The 17,614-nt window shown below is 34.0% G+C and overlaps 1 protein-coding gene across 1 annotated transcript in view; it reads right to left on the reverse strand.

The window, feature by feature from the left end:
• Positions 1–17,614, reverse strand: part of LOC132724739 (uncharacterized) — a 55,254-nt gene that overhangs the window by 13,226 nt on the left and 24,414 nt on the right. Inside the window, exons 18-27 of the mRNA XM_060709697.1 lie at positions 17,243–17,407; positions 14,757–14,881; positions 11,617–11,796; positions 9,397–9,561; positions 5,758–5,910; positions 5,506–5,590; positions 2,996–3,093; positions 1,744–1,878; positions 1,141–1,374; positions 307–751 (exon numbers count right to left, since the gene is read on the reverse strand). Of these exons, the coding sequence (XP_060565680.1) occupies positions 307–751; positions 1,141–1,374; positions 1,744–1,878; positions 2,996–3,093; positions 5,506–5,590; positions 5,758–5,910; positions 9,397–9,561; positions 11,617–11,796; positions 14,757–14,881; positions 17,243–17,407 (1,785 nt within the window). The remainder of the gene's footprint in view (positions 1–306; positions 752–1,140; positions 1,375–1,743; positions 1,879–2,995; positions 3,094–5,505; positions 5,591–5,757; positions 5,911–9,396; positions 9,562–11,616; positions 11,797–14,756; positions 14,882–17,242; positions 17,408–17,614) is intronic.

Here is a 17,614-nt window from a genome sequence, read left to right on the forward strand (position 1 = left end):
TTTTTTCATAAGGGACGAAGTTCATATTGCATGAAATTAGTTTTAGAGATATTATGAAAATCTATACATTTCTTTATTTCTATATACATTGTTTTACAGTTTCATATTTTGACACTTCGTTCTTCTTAAGTAATTCCGCTTTAATTTTTGCTTAAACACGTCTTTTTAAACTATAGCAAATACTTGCAATAATAATTGGCAATGAATATAAATGTATTTTTACTAAGCGACGAAATGCATATAATTATAATCCAATCAAATCGTAAGATATTGAAAGTTACAATATAAGTAGACATTGGTACTCACCGATTCCTTCAAAACTAACTGCCAAAAAGGTAACACCAGTGTGTTCTTTCATGCGATGTGGATCAATACACGTTTGCCAGTGATTGTCCCCAAACACACTAAATTTGAGATCATAATCAATTATCGATGGCGGTTCGCTGAATTTTATATAAATAAGGTAGCTTTTTAGATCCTGATTTCCGAGAGGTTGAACAACGACACAAACACTGTCAGTACTTTTTTGATACAGGAATCTATGGTACATAAATTGAGAGGCGTCTTCCTGGTCCACATGGGGTGTGATATGTATTGGTTTTGGAGTAATGACTCTTTGTTCAAAAGTTATATGTTTAGCTGATACGCGTTGCTCAGCTGTTTTTACGTCTAATCGTAGCACACTTGAGGTTATAAGGCTTGATGTTCCGTCATTATCATACATGTACACATTGTCCTTGAACTCGATTGCCTAAAAACAGATATCATTTGAATGATAGTATGTGTGTAATATATTGATATGATATTACACAGAGCATTGAATTATAATTCAGACATTATAATTCAATCTCCTTAATTGTGTTATGGATTTGTCTTGCGATAAACACTCGGCACAATTCGTTTCAATTTTTGGACCTCAATACCGAAATTACAAATATTGACCTATTTGACTTTTTTCTAGTAGCAAAGTTAAGTCACTAATAAAGAAGATACAAAACACGTCGTTTTTTTTTTAAATTAATTAACGTACATAGTAAAAGTCCTTAAAAAGCTTATCATAATTAATTGTAACATATTTTTCACAATAAACACATTATAAAGGAAAATAATATTCTCGAGAAACACAAAGATATTTCTTACTGAAACGGATACTTGTGTCTCATCACAGCTTTTATTGTCATGCAAATCAATATCATCCAGTTTGAAGGCGCACGATTTGGTACTGGTCTTTTCTTTCTTGAATTTGCATGCACTTGTTTTCTTCAGCAACTGTTTATCTGTGCCAGAGGCATGGTTATTGCACCCTTGACATTGCTTTATTTTGTCTTGCATATCGTTTGCCAAACTGACCGTTGACTTTGCAGCAAGTTTTGCCTGAAGTACAAGGTCTTGACAAAGGTAAAAGTGTAACTATTGAAAATCGCACAAAAATTAAATTCACACTCGATATGTTGTAGAGTGAGCGAGAGTGATCACGTTCGGAAAGTAAAGGTACCAAATTGTATATTTATTACTGAAATTAAATTAAAAGGGTTATATTTTGTTTTAATTTATACACAAAGACAACAGACAAAATGAATGATTTATTGGAATTAATTTTTTAGGTTAATTAAAAAAAATAACATTCGACTTCATTCGAACATGTATATCAATTTTATTTGTTGTTTCTGTTCAAAGATCATATAAACGGACAACATTCGCTTCTATTTCTGTAAAAGTATAAAATGTTAAATAGTACATTACATTCTCTTTCACTTCATCTATAAACAAATAAAGTTGACGCTGAATTTTCAAGTAAAGAAATGCTCTTTCTTGAGGTGATAAGGTCGCTGTATAGATATTTATATCATGTCCAACAACAGACAGCATGTCGTCAATCTGAAAGAAGAACGAGTATTTCAAATTGTCATCTACTCGACTTTTCATTTTAGACCGAGAGCTGGATTGAGGTCATTTTGGTGATTGGAAGCCATACTGTGTCGAAAACGTGACAAAAACGTACCTTATACACAACTAAATTATCGTGGTTCGTCATTGCATTTATCGACATAAAGAGATCGTATAGTAGTCATACGATAACAATTAAGTGAGTTCTGGAATGTGTTTATATATTGTTTTTTTCAAATAGTTTGTCTATTATTGTTTTTTGTTTGTTTTTCTTCTTTTTTCGAAGATTTTGCTTGAGTATAAAAGGAAGAAGACAGTGTGAAAGAAATGGTAGTTTTCTTTCGTTTCGATGGTACGTGCTCGTCGGTTGGAGGTCCATCTTCAGATGATTTTGGCTTAAGATTTGGCAAGTTTCTGCGTTCGTTTGAACTATAAACTATCAATTGCCGTTTACTTCATAATACATAATTGTTTGGTAGTTTTCATGAGGTGTATATATATATATAAAGCTATGTGATTCCTCCTTTACGATTAATGCCATACGTATGCTTTATATTAAAAAGTGTAATATAATAAGTGTATCCAAATAAGAATCTCACACAGATTCAGATTTACACATACAGTTTCAACACAATCATAAGATAAAACACAATGATATGTTCAAAATATTTCTTTAAGATACAAATGTATCAAATCAATTGTGGTTGAACATTCGGAAAATGTACATGACATTCCAACTGAACAGACATGCCTTAAAGCTTGAATATCTTTATAAGTTTTATTTAATCTTTTGTTCTTTTAATTTCAATTGAAACTGTTAGTTTTTATTGTTGGTACAGACATTTTTAAACGTCACAACATTTTATAAAAACGTTTTACAAATCAGTGTGACAAAAGTGAATAAGAAAATTGCGCGAGTAAATTTTCAGTTGAATGCTAAAGACTAATGCAAAATGACTATATATTTTTATTTTTAACATTTTGGTAGCTAAAGATTTGGCTACACAAATTTTGGTGATCGTTTTTCTGCGTTCGAGTCGACAATAACAATGATATACACCTTGATATATGAAATGTATATACATGGTTAATTTAAAATATATCATACCTGGCGCATCGCACTGTATATATCATCTGTTGACCGGTATTGGTCAAGGGAACTGGATACGCTAGCGCCAGATACGGTCATTGACATTCGAAATGTCTCTGAAACAATTATTTGAAATTGCACTGACAATGTTTTTAAAAGTCACTATAATGTAAATATAACATAGTTTCCGTGGTTGCATCTAGAGGTGTGTAATAATCAGCAACATATACAATTATCTATGGCAGTTACTCTTGTGCGATAATAGTACCAAGCGCCGTTCATTACTTACAAGATTTTTTTATACGACAACATTCGAGAACTTTCACGGTATAAATGATAACCAAGATTTCTATCCGTGAATTAATACATTTTACATATATAGACGTACCAAATGTGGTATGATCATGAATCTGTTTAATTTCATATATCCACATTCCGAATGTAACGAATTTTACATTTCGAACAAGACTTGGGCATTCACGTTATCGGCTATATGTCGTAGGTGCCTAAATTCTGATACCCTGGCACATGCGTTCCGGCTGTTAGTATCTGAATAGAACTTTGAATTGTACACAAAGCCGTTTACAAACTTTACAGAATTATAAATGCCAGCAACAGCTTTCACCAAGGTAAAATAATTATATTTGACAGCTTTATTGTGCTTTGTTTATTAGTATGATATAATATCTCCAGACCTTTTATTCAAATAAAATATATAGCTTTGGCGTAAAGAGAAATGCCTTATACCAGTCCCCATGGTATTATTAAAATAAGGATTGTATCATAAAGTTCCATAAACAATACAACAATAATTATATACTTTACATGAACCAAATTAAATAAGGAGATAGTATTCTCATTCATTAATAACCATGTTGATCTACAGCTTTAACTTGCATATTGTCACAGATAGCTAAATAATTATTGATATAGCTCTTCTTCGGCATATTTCACAGTATTTAGATGTGAACATCTCAAACCCCTTTCAGACATGATATGGATTTTTCCGAATATGTACGAAGAGAAATTTTAATAGATTGTGTACTTTTATTTCAGGATTTGCGTTCTATTTCTTCCCTTGTAGGTTCAAACTTTAATAATACTCCACGTGTGTTCGAGAAGAACTTGCGTTCTTGATATTGATGCGTGCCTGAGAAGCAAATTACGACCGCTCACTTTAATGACTAAATGTGCTTGTCGGATAGGGTATTATACTACGATAATAATGTACAACACGTTGTGTCTGGTTTATACGTCTATTCAAAACTACTAACGTTTATATTACAAAACATAGAAAGTGACGTACTCTAACGTCACGCATACGTCATTTAACGGCACATACATATGAGCGCAATTCCCGTCAGTGCTAATTGTATATTTAAACCATTTTTTGGGGGAAATACATTATTTAAAATGTTGTAATGATTTATAATCTATCTCGTCTTTTACACCTTACTTTCGCGCTCCCCGCAACCCTACCGCAATCTCGGCCTTGAAAGATTTTTAAGAATGAATATGTGTATTCAAAATATCGTATGAAAGAGACATTATATACATTTATTGATCTATTTTTATTACATCACAGGCATTTTGTTTAATCGAAATCTTAATATGTACCTTAAAGGACTACTTACAATATAAATGTATAAAATGTCGGTCCTATAATGGAATTAAAACTTAGGTGATTTAATGTTAAACAAGGCAGTCTAAAGGACAGCTAAATCCCCTTCCGCAGTAATGAATATGTACTTCTTGACCTTTTACCAGCCACGACCTTGATGTTATGGTGTATGTGTCTTAATGGTGATCATTTCTGTTAAGTTATCATAAAATATTGCAGCGGTTTAAATGTTATGGACGGACACGAAATGTAGTCTTTCTTACATCTGAGCTGTAAGTGTGACCTTGACCTTGGGTGTAGCAATTCAATTATTGCGCTTTACACATCGTCTCATGATGGTGCCCACTCGTGCTAAGTTATTTAAAAAAACTTTTCAGCGGTTTAAAGTTATTATGCGGACCGGAAATGTATACCTTTTAACACTTGATCTTTAAGTGTGACCTTGACCTTGGGGATGGCAACCCATTTATTGCGCTCTGCACATTGTCTCATAATGGGGATCACTTGTGCCAAGGTATTAAAAAACAGGAGGTTCTACTAATGGTGATCACTAAAAAATTCAGTGGTTAAAAAAATTGGAGAGGACACGAAATGTAGACTTTTTATTATGAAATGAAGACATTTTAACATTTGACCTTTTAGTGTGACCATGACCTTGGGGGTAGCAACCCAATTATCGCGCTCGCGCTCTGCACATTGTCTCATTATGGTGATCACTTGTGCCAAGTTATTTTATAAAAACTATTCAGCAGTTTAAAAGTTATGGAGCGGACACGAAAGTGTTACGGACGGACGAACAAAAGGATGGACGGACGGACGGACTGACAAACAGAGGCAATTCCTATAGTCCCCTTTTCCGCTACGAGGAAGGGGATTAATAAATGCTATTGAAAAGGCATAAGTATACGTTCAGCGACTTCTTCCAGTTCGTCCTCATTGTCAATACCAACATTTCTCGATCCAGTACTTTCTACAAGATTCACTAACCGACCCTGAAATTAAGAGAAAGAAAAGTAAATATATATTTCTTATAATCGTCTTTAAGCGTGATATATACATTTAAATTAGTTATGTTGTATCATATGTATATCTTCTACACAAAATAACAGAAATATAATCTAAAAGAAAAATTGACGAGAAATAACAAAAAATACTGTACTGTAGTTGCTTTGTCAATGAAGTCTGCTTTTGATGCAAGATTTGAATAGGCGTTTGTGACAATTGAAAACACTATTCTGTAGGTAACGTTCTCTGGGTGTTCGTTAAGGTTCGTAGAAATTTGTGTCACAGTGTCTGTCATGCTTTTGAGGAACTGTTAATTGAATATAATTTTTCTTAGAAAAGACATCTTCAAAATATATTACATCATTACTACTTTATTCAATAGCAATATCACATTGTTATATAATGATTAAAGATTAAAAGGAAATTAAAGTTTTAAGTTAATTTATATCGATAGGTTAAGACAGTTTACAGTAATAAAACCCAAGGTAAAAAAATCACAACGCCGATAACCAAAATAAAACGTAATAGACATAAGAAAAAGTTACCAAAATAAAACGTAATAGACATAAGAAAAAGTTATCAAATTGTTTTGTAAAATTAGTTTCTGCTAGACGACTAGTTAATTCATCAGACAATGTTAGGAACCAGCATTACAATGCCTGTATGATAATGAAAGAATTCGAAATAACTCATTCAATCGATAACAGAGTTATGTTTCAAGGTGGTACAGTAACTTTCACAATAAGGTCTAAATTCAGGAAAGTTTCATATATTTAAACAAGTCTTTGATGATGATTTTGGGAGAAAGAACTTTCCTCAAAATGTGTCTTATATTGCAATTAAGCACTTGTACAATGCTGCAAATGTATGTAACAATTGTAGGCTTTTACAGACTGTTGCACTTCTATCGCTGCTTTCTTTTTGCAAAAAAGGGACCTGAGATATAATTAATTTACACTTATATTATAGTGATGAACTATATAATGATGAAAGCCACAAAATGATAGAACATTATCATTATTTTTTGACTTCTGGGCTCTCATTATTGAGCTAAGCCAGTAGATGTAGGATCTATGAGAATCGATAAACACAAAGAATAAAATGGCATTAAATTATAAAGCAGAAGCATAAAAATCTTCGCCTGCTAATTCATAAAATAGAAACCTGGTGATCAGCACAATTTAGCAGACAAATAATGAAATTTGTGCATATATATGCGAATATGTATGTAATAAATGTAATGCAGATTTCAAACGAAAATCTAAAATTTGTTCAACTCATATATGATGATTAGAATAATTTAAAATTGTCATATTTTTAGCTCACCTGAGCAATGCTCAGGGTGAGCTATTGTGATCGCCCTGTGTCCGTCGTCCGTCGTCGTGCGTCGTGCGTCGTGCGTCGTCAACTTTTCACATAAACTACATCTCCTCTGAAACCAATGACTGCACATCAACCAAACTTTACAGAAATGATCCTTGGGTGGTCCCCTTTCAAAGTTGTTCAAATGGTTCCGGTCTGTTGCATATGTAGGTCACAGGGCCAGAAAAGGATTTCAAAAAACACAAAATTAAAAAATCTTCTTGTCTGAAAGTACATGGGCCAGAGCTTTGATTTTTGGTATATGGTATCATCTATGGGTCCTCTACCAAAGTTGTTCAAATTTTGTCCCTAGTGTCAAAATTGGCCCCGCCCCGGGGGGTCATAGGTTTTTCCTTATATGTCTATAGGTAAATCTAAAAAAATCTTCTTCTCTGATTTTGCAAAGGCTACAGATTAGATATTTGGCATGAAACATTGTGTAGTAGACCTCTATCAAGATTGTTCAAATAATGGCCCTAGGGTCAAAATTGGCCCCGCCCTAGGGGGTCATTGATTTTCATTACATACATATAGTGAAAACTTGAAAAATCTTCTGGTCTGAAAGTAAATGGCCTAGAGCTTGGATTTTTGGTATATGGTATCATCTATGGGTCCTCTACCAAAGTTGTTCAAATTTTGTCCCTAGTGTCAAAATTGGCCCCGCCCCGGGGGTCATAGGTTTTTCCTTAATATGTATATAGTAAAATCTAAAAAAATCTTCTTCTCTGATTTGGCAAAGGCTACAGATTAGATATTTGGCATGAAACATTGTGTAGTAGACCTCTATCAAGATTGTTGAAATAACGGCCCTAGGGTCAAAATTGGTCCCGCCCCGGGGGTCATTGATTTTCATTACATACATGTAGTGAAAACTTGAAAATCTTCTGGTCTGAAAGTAAATGGCCTAGAGCTTGATATTTGGTCTATGGTATCATCTGAAGGTCCAATACCAAAGTTGTACAAATTTTGTCCCTAGTGTGTCAAAATTGGCCCCGCCCCGGGGGGTCATAGGTTTCTAATATGTATATAGTAAAACATAAAAAAATCTTCTTCTCTGAATTGGCAAAGGCTACAGGTAAGATATTTGGCATGAAACATTGTGTGGTAGACCTCTACCAAGATTGTTCAAATAAGGCCCTCGGGTCAAAATTGGCCCCGCCCTCGGGGGGTCATTGATTTTCATTATATACATATAGTGAAAACTTGAAAAATCTTATGGTCTGAAAGTAAATGGCCTAGAGCTTTGATATTTGGTCTATGGTATCATCTATAGATCCAAAACCAAAGTTGTTCAAATTTTGTTCCTAGAATTAAAATCGGCCCCGCCCTGGGGGTCATTGATTTTCCCTATATGTATATAGTAAAAACTTAAAAAATCTTCTTTTAAAGAACCCAAAGAGCTAGAGCTATGATATTTAGCATGAAACATCTTCTAATGGGTGTCTACAAAGTTTGTTCAAATAAAAGCCCTGGGGTCAAAATTGGCCCCGCCCCAGGGGGTCATTGATTTTCCCTATATGCATATAGTAAAAAACTTAAAAAAATTTCTTTGAAAGAACCCAAAGAGCTAGAGCTAAGATATTTAGCATGAAACATGTTCTAATGGATGTCTACCATGTTCGTTCAAATAAGAGCCCTGGGGTCAAAACTGGCCCCGCCCCGAGGGTCATTCAATTAGCTCGACTTTTTTTTTTTAGATATATACATATTATATATATACATACATATATATATATATATATACATATTATATATATATATATACATATGTAATTATATATATATATATTATATATATACATACATACATATATATATATATATATATATATATATATGTATTGCATTTTTTGGTGTGTGTGTGTATATATGAAATATATATATATATATATATATATATATATATATATATATATATATATATATATATAAGATATATATATACAATATATATATATATATATATATATATATATAAGATATATATATATATATATAAATATGTATATATATATATATATATATATATATATATATATATATATATATATATATATATATATACATACACACACACACACACACACATATATATACATATATATATATAATATATACATAATATGTATACATATATATTTATATATATATATATATAGATTATATATATATATATATATACATAAAAAATCTTCTTTTAGAAAACCCAATAAGCTAGACCTTAGATGTTTAGCATGAAACATCTTCTAATGGGTGTCAACCAAGTTTGTTCAAATAAAAGCCCTCGGGTTTAAACTGGCCCCGCTCCGGGGGGCCTATATACAGGTGAGCGACTTTGGGCCATCATGGCCCTCTTGTTTGAGCATATAATCAACAGAGAATAGATCTAAACTTTGTTATAGTAAATTATCAAAGAAGAAAATAAATTGACCTCTTGCAATATTAATGTTGTAGGGTCCAGCGTTTTGTTCAGGGTCTCTTTTAGCGTGTCTTGAAAACTCGTAATGGAACTGTTCCCGTATTTTGACAAGTCCAGAATCATACCATTGCCTTTCTCGTTTAAAACATTTTGAACAACAGGCTCTTTTTCATTTAACTGAAATTTAAGACTGAATAACGTACCATGAAATTGATTTGCAAAATAGATAAAACTATATATAACTGTATTTTGTGAACAATTTTAGGCGTCATTCTTTGAAAGTGACTTGAGAAAAGAAAGGTTCATAGCAACGTGTTAATATATATCTTTATATAATAAATCAGGTTTGAATGTATTGCCTTGTAGCTATTGCGAATTCAATTTACAAATATTTAGTTCTAGTAATGGTAATGCAAGTTTGATATTCTACACAAAACACAATCTATGGCGATTGTAAAAAGAACAAAAGCCGGTTGAACCTGTCGATGCTCCCCGATAGGTTTTGGGCACAGGAAAGTATAAAAAAAAATGAACAAAGGGCAAAACTCCAAAATTAGGTAAGGAAGAGTTGTTTGTTTGTTGTTTTTTTTTGCACTGCACTTCTATTAAATGAGATCTATCTATCTATAAAGTTTCGTGATGATATCTCTTATAGTTTCAGAGTAATGTCCCGGGGAAAATGCAAAGTGTAAAAATGAACAAAGGGCAGTAACTCCAAAATTAGACAAGGCTGGGTTTAGGCGCTTTAGCATTGCAGTCAAATGAGATATATCTACCTTCAAAGTTTCATGTTGATATCTCTAATAGTGTTATAGTTATCCGCGGACATGCACTTCTACTCAATAAGATATACACATAACAAATCTTATAAGTGTGCACCTTTTTTATCCTTATAACTTTTTCGTTTATCAATATATTTTTACAAAAATTTGTGTTCTGACTATACACATTTCATGTGCTCAAGCATGTCAATTGAAATTATAAGGTACGTTCAGCCATGAACGAACGGAATTCACACAATGCACGAAAAAATTGTAAGAATGGGTGAAATAATATTGCACATAATATTCTCGGATACGATAGAGATCGACAAATCAGAAAAACACCACATGGGTAGATTATCTATACAAAAGCGTGGCATAGCCCTAAGATTTGTCAACGCTGGAGTACACCAAACAGAGGTTGGTAATATAATTTATTCGTTTAAATAATTATTTTACATCAGTTGCATTGTAAAAGCCGAAAATCATTTAAATTCAGTTTCTATCAAAGACGAACATAAAATGCATGTTTTTATTTAGTAATTACTTGTCTGTATCATTTGTAGGTTGCGTCTGGCATTGGTGTACACCAAACTACCTGAGAAGTCTTATCATTAAGTACAAAGCAACTTCTTTGGTAACCTAGTTTCCTCATAAACCATAAATTTATCTACAACGGTATGTAACATCGATGTTAATTAATAATAATGATAACATGTCTCTTTTTCTGTATTTATTGAAAATTTCAGCATGATCGGGCAAATATTGATACACCTATGAAACCATTTATACATGCACACTTATAAGATTTGTTAAGTGTATATACCTACAGAGGTTCATGTTGATAGCTCTTATTCTTGTAGAGTTATGTCCCGGACAAAGTTCAAAGTGTAAAAATAAACAAAGAGCAATAATTCAAAATTAGGCACGGCAGAAATATTGTTCCTGTGCACTGCAAACCTACTAAATGAGATCTATCTATCTGCAAAGTTTCATGTTGATAACGCTTATTGTTTAAGAGTTATGTCCCGGACACAGTTCAAAATTTAAAAAGAAACAAAGCGCAAAAATTCAAGTATGAGGCAAGGCAGAGTAACGGGTCTTGTGCACTGAACAACTCCGTAAGGAGATCTATCTTTCTACAAAGTTTCACGCTGATACCTCTTATAGTTTTAGAGTTATGTCCCGGACAAAGTTCAAAGTGTAAAAATTAACAAAGGGCAATAATTCAAAAATTAGGCAAGACAGGTTCTTGTGCACTGCACACCTAGTCAATAAGATCTATCTACCTACTAAGTTTCATATTGATACCTCTTGTTTTTTCAAAGTATTTGTCCCTGACAAAAAAAAGTGGCCAGACGGATGGATAGACGGGCGGACGGACAAAGCGGCGACTATATGCTCAACCTTCGGGGAGCATAATAAATTCCATGTTGCAAATATTCATCAATTTGATTATGCTAAGACTTACCTCTATGAGGTATATATTGCTGCATACAGCAGAGATGTAATACATTGTGATAGCAGTTCTATCAAAGATGGACTGCAATTTGTCTAAAACATCGGAATAGTCACCCTTGATATAGTCACGAATCATTTGAGCCCCTGATTCAGTCGTATCTACACCATCTACATCAAGAACTGGTGTTGACTAAAAGCATGATAAGTAAAACTAAATATTGGTATTTAATTTCTCAATTAAAAATTAAGCTTTTTTCTACGTATAAAACGTGTCATTTAATCAATGTATCAATTCAAATTGTGTACAAACACTTACTCGTATTTCAGTGACTAATTGATATAGATTAACAAGTTTTAGGATTTAGGAGCTGTCGCAGATAATTTCCAATAGGACTAGGTCAAATACTATTTGATATACCTGCAACACAAGTGGAAAATTGCAAAGTTTTACTATGTCAATGGCAATAACTCTACAAATACTGTAGCTAAAGAGACTTCAGCAAACAGGTTTTATAGTACTGCTAGACCTGTTCGCTAAAGCCAATCCTGTATCGAAAGTCAACCGGAACTGTGACATATTTATGTCATGCTGTAATTCAATCAATTTGCGTTATCTGGACAAAGGCTATTTATATACTGGTAGTTAGATATAATTTGTACTCTTCAGTCTATATTTTTGAACAAAAAGGTTAAATTGATAAAATAATGCCTCAAGGTTTATCAGTGCGTTTACTTTTAATAACATTCGCCTAAATGCTGCCGTAAAAGTCACGTGACTTGCAAGAAGTTAGGTTCGTATACCTTTGCATGACCTGTGACCCAATTGAAAAAATGGCTTTGCAATTATAAATAACGGTGTATTTATTCAATAACAGACGTTGTACCAAAACCATGTTGAATTCATATTGTTTTGAGTGATGATTCATGAATTATTTCATAAATATTATATTTATTTAAAATGGTACAGTACTTAAAATAGTGTATGGTCCGTTACTAAAAATAGATGTTAGAATTCCCAAAGCTTGAAGTCCCACGAGATTTCATTTGAAAGCAGACTCAATATTGGTAAACAATTTCTACATATTTCCCTAACAAATAGTTGGGTACACGATGTCATTAAAAACTCTCAGTGCCCAACTTTACAAGCTGATCAACTTCTCTTTAAAGATTCATGACTAGGTCAAATATTTTTGATTTACCTGCAACACAAGTGGAAAATTGCTAGGTTTTACTATGTCAATGGCAATAACAAATACTGCAAGAATCCCCAGATGCACATGTTCACATACTGACCAACGTTTCTATAAAGTCGCATGACTCTAGGTCAAACCTTTTTTGACTTATTCGCGGCACAAGCTAATAATTTCAAATCAAATCAATGGCAATTACTCTTCAAATATTAAATATATCAAAGCAAGTCCCAAGGTGCACAACTACACATGCTGACCAACTTTTTTTGTGAAGTTTCATGAAGCCAGGTCAAATACTTTTTCAGCTTTGCATGATAAAAACTGAAAATTCCCAATTTTTACTAAGTAATGAGCAATAACTTTGACAAATCTGAAATTATCCAAATGCTAAACCTCATGTGCACAACTTCACATGCTGATCAACATTATCAACATTCCTGTAAATTCTGTTAGGCTCAAGTTCTTTTAGAGCTACATGCGACACAACAGGAGAACGCACGAACAGGGTAAATCTAAATGCCGTCTCCCCTATAGTGGGGGCACAAAACTAATTACAACGTCATAATTCTGACAAAAATCATTAAACCAGAATATACAAACGATTTGCACAACTAAAATAAGTTTGGATGAAACTGCACCAGTAGTTTTTGGGGAGTAGAGTCCGAACAAGTTTTGTGACAGACGGATGGACAGACGATGGAGAAGTGATCCCTATATTTCGCCGCTTCTCAGTAGCAGGCGACAAAAAAAGTAGAAAACGCTGTTTGTAATAATGTTTTCTTTAAAATGACTTCTCAAATCTTGCTAACCTTATTAATTATTATTCCAATGTGTTAGTAAAACATTATTTTCAAACTCTGCCTTATTGAGATTTCGTAACTGAGGCATTTTATATTTTTGAAACATTTTAAGTTCGAATATATTTGCTTCTAGATGTTTTATTACGCATGAATGCTTTTTTTGTGGTGTGACAAGGGATAGTTTCCCAATTATGAAAAACGATTTTTGCAAACTCAATATGTTTTATTTTGTCCGACGGGCATTGACTTTAACAGACTTCTGCTTTCCTGTTTTACACTTTTACATTGAACAGCTAAATAGTGGATACTGTGACTACTCATAATGCAAAAGGTTTAGAATTATTCTTTTCAAAAGAACAATGAACTCATATTACAAAGGTTCTTAATATGAAGTTAAGATGATTCATACACCTGGATTTTTAAAAACGTAAATATTTAGGGTATTTGAGTTTCTATTACAATTATTGCTTAGTGCATTTAATGTAAAGCATTCTATCTTAAGATGTAAAGATCATCTGAATGTTATGAAATGTTACTTCCTTACCATCTGATAAGACCTTTATAAAGTAATAACTTCATTTTTATGTGCTGTTACTTGTGTGACAGTAAAGTTACAAAAGACACTTCAGTTACGACAGTGACAATAAGAATACATGTTACTTTATGGTTTTATTCATAATAGTTAAGGGATCAGTTAATACTTTCACTGTTTATGATTATATTACAAGAATGACACAGACTCTAGGGACATATTTCAAATTTACAAGACTATTACGAAAATGTTGGAAATGTATGTTTTACATCATAGTTGACTAGCTAATACATAAGACAATGCAAAAAAAGTTGAATTGTCAAAAGCTGTGTAAGTTCTTTTCACAAATGATGTTATGTGTGCATAGGTACAGCACATATTGGCTCTAAAGGCATCTGATATAATTTTGAAGGGTTTTTATAACCGTCAAAAACAGGAGACTGTTAAACTTACGATAATTCAACTTTATTTTTCGTGTCCATTAGCATTTTTTAGTAAAATCTCTTATTATATATTTGTATATAAACTTACAAATGTTTTGACTTAGGACATAAAAAAGCTGCGAAAATATAGAATCACTCAACTAATCAAAGCAGCTAGATTAAGTCTTTACAAATTGCTAACTTACCGAAATGTTTGGAATGGTATATACATTGAAGTTATTGTAAATATCTGCTATACGGACGTTGATTGACGTTTCGTAATTTCTTTCCCAATTTCCAACTTTAAGCACGATTAATACCTCTCGGTCACCTGTTATAACGTTAAAAGCAAAAACTTCAAAAGAATACAAAATGCAAATAAAAATCACTTTTAAAATTTGTAAAATTTGGCAGAAATACATTATGTACAGATTCGGTTTTGTCGACATATTTTTTTAGGGAATGAATCATTGTTATAGAGACTTGACTTTACGGCCGCCACTTGTTTTGCATACTAGTATTAAAGCAGACATTCTTTCGTAAAGCATATTAGCTAACCATACACATTTTACCAATTTATTTGATTAAACATGAGATGTTGATAAACAATAGCACAGGTCAGTTATAGATATTTATAGGATAACCGTGCATTCATTTGATTGACCACACATCAGTTTAAATAACACATTGAACGGAACGAAAGTTTTGTTACTATTCAGGCAGCTTTACTCGGCATTTTCCAAATGGTATTTCAATTATTTTGTTGAAATCTATACGTAAAATTCTTGAGTAAATGGCAAACTGTTTTGCGAGCTAGTCTCCATAGAATCTTGCTAAATTGTTTGTTTACAGTTCAATTCCAAGTCAGAGCTGAAGATTGGTCAACATCAATGTCAGAGACCTACGATTGCAATCTAGAACACATGTGTAATGTTTCAAGTGATTGTTACCAAATGTTGCGTTCAATATTTGCATCCATTAAGACCCGGTCACACCACCCGAACGGAACGGTAGGGAGAGGGAAACGAATTTCCACAACGCCCGTCACCTTGCACAAAATGGAAAAAAAATCAAAAACACGGGCGTTGCCTTGGCGGTGCACCGCTGAAGCCGGCGTTGGTATAGCGTTGTTGCGACGGGAGCGTTTTAGCGTCTGAGGATGAGCCATAACCTTATAAGTCAATGTAGGTGAACCTACAATGGCAAACAGGAACACACTGTACAATCCCTTGTAGTTGTAAATTCTGAGCCAGAGTAACGAGGGGCTTTTCAGGCCACTTGCTAGCCATCAATTGCACCGTGTGGGGAAAGCTCAATCTCTGGTACCATTTGTCAGCCAGGTGTCTCCATCCTTGTTCAGTTGTTGGGCAAAACAAGAGTTCATGTGTGTACTCCTCAATGATGGCCTTTACCACTTCTCTGACTACCACACTGATGGTGTTGTGGGGAACCCTCCAGGCGTATTGCATCTCTCTGTAGGTGTTCCCAGGTGCCGTAGGGATTGCTTGATAATTCGTGTCTCGCTTGATCAATATCGGGGCCAGCCTCTGTACAACTATTAAACATGGCTTGTGGCATTCTCATGAAGTGCTGGAAGGCTTGTAGATCCTCATTCCTAAGCTCTACCATCAGCGTGTCATACAGTCCATGTCCATGCTTTCTCAGTATCCACTGTCTGACTCACACAACTATGCCACTCCTTCTTCTCTTTCTTTTCATTCTGTCAAAAGCTTATTGCAATCTAAGGAGGTTCTTATTCTGCTGCTGGACTAGTGCACCAGTCATTGCAACTCTCTCAGAATACATGGTAGTACAGCATCCATGGTAGTACAGTTTTACTGTAACTTTGAGCAAATTCGATGTAAATCAGGACTGCAGACAACGGCAACTCAATTCCAAATAGACTCCAGATCCATTTCTCCCCGTATTTATAGCCAAATTCTGGTCCCGCTCCGACACCACTACACTATACAAACGCCAAACAAAAGTTCATCACCACAGTCGATCGTTGCTTCAACGCCCGACACCATTCAAGCAATCCCATGTCCGCTCGTAAAACGCTTACAACCGCTCCATCAAAGTTTGTGCAACGTTTAATCACCGCCCGGGCAAGCTGGCGTAGCAGCAGTGGTTCAGCGTTCAAGATGTTTGCGTTGGCTAAGCGGACCAAAGTGTCTACGACCTTACGTCGTCTAGGGGTGCCAAACTTTGACTGGGCGTTGTTGGAGAGATAGTGAACTTTCCCGGAGCGGAAAATTGCCCGCTCCTCACCGCTCGCAATATTTTGTGCAGCTCAAAACTTTCTGAGCGGTAGGAGAGAACATAAGCGGTGACTGAGCGTATATGGCGTTGCCTTAATGGGGACAACTTCTGGTGAACGGTAACGAGCTGTAATGAATTTTTTTCACCGCTCCAGGAACGCTCCAGCAAAGTTGTTGCGGTATGATCGGGCCTTTTATTTAACACCCTACGTCCAAAACTCAGCCAACGCTAAACTGACTCCTGAAAACGTACTTAGGAGATTAAGGCTAAGAATTAAAGCTGGAATTCTAGAAATAATTGTATAATACAACAGGGTGTGGTACAAAGCAATAGTCATGTCGATTTGGCAAAGGTGTTTGATTCTATAAAAAGCAGTGTTTATAACCTAAGTAAATGAAAAGGAATCGTACAAAGTTATAACAGTACTTACCCCGTTGTGTGATTGGCTCCTCTTCAATAAAAGCGCCAACTGTTTCTTGTATAATTGTATATGTAAGAAAAGGGGTTGTATCTATGATGTTGTTCATTGTCAGCCTCTTGCTTCGGATTTTCCATGAATGACATTGAAGTTGAACCATGTCGAATGCAGACACCACTACCAACATAAAATACATATCTAACCCTTAACTTGCTTGCACAACTAAAAGTTATAAGCTACTAAAGTAGAGCCAAATCAAAATATTCGACCGTTGGTAGCTTTTGTATTTTGATATTGAAATCCCTTAAAATGGTGAATCCATATTTTTGGGTGTCTGTCAACTCAGTTAATTTTTCTTGACAGTTCAATATATATTGTGGATTT

Source organism: Ruditapes philippinarum, unplaced genomic scaffold, assembly GCF_026571515.1.
Source record: "Ruditapes philippinarum isolate M1 unplaced genomic scaffold, ASM2657151v2 ctg502_1_1_1_1, whole genome shotgun sequence".
NCBI lineage: Eukaryota > Metazoa > Mollusca > Bivalvia > Venerida > Veneridae > Ruditapes > Ruditapes philippinarum.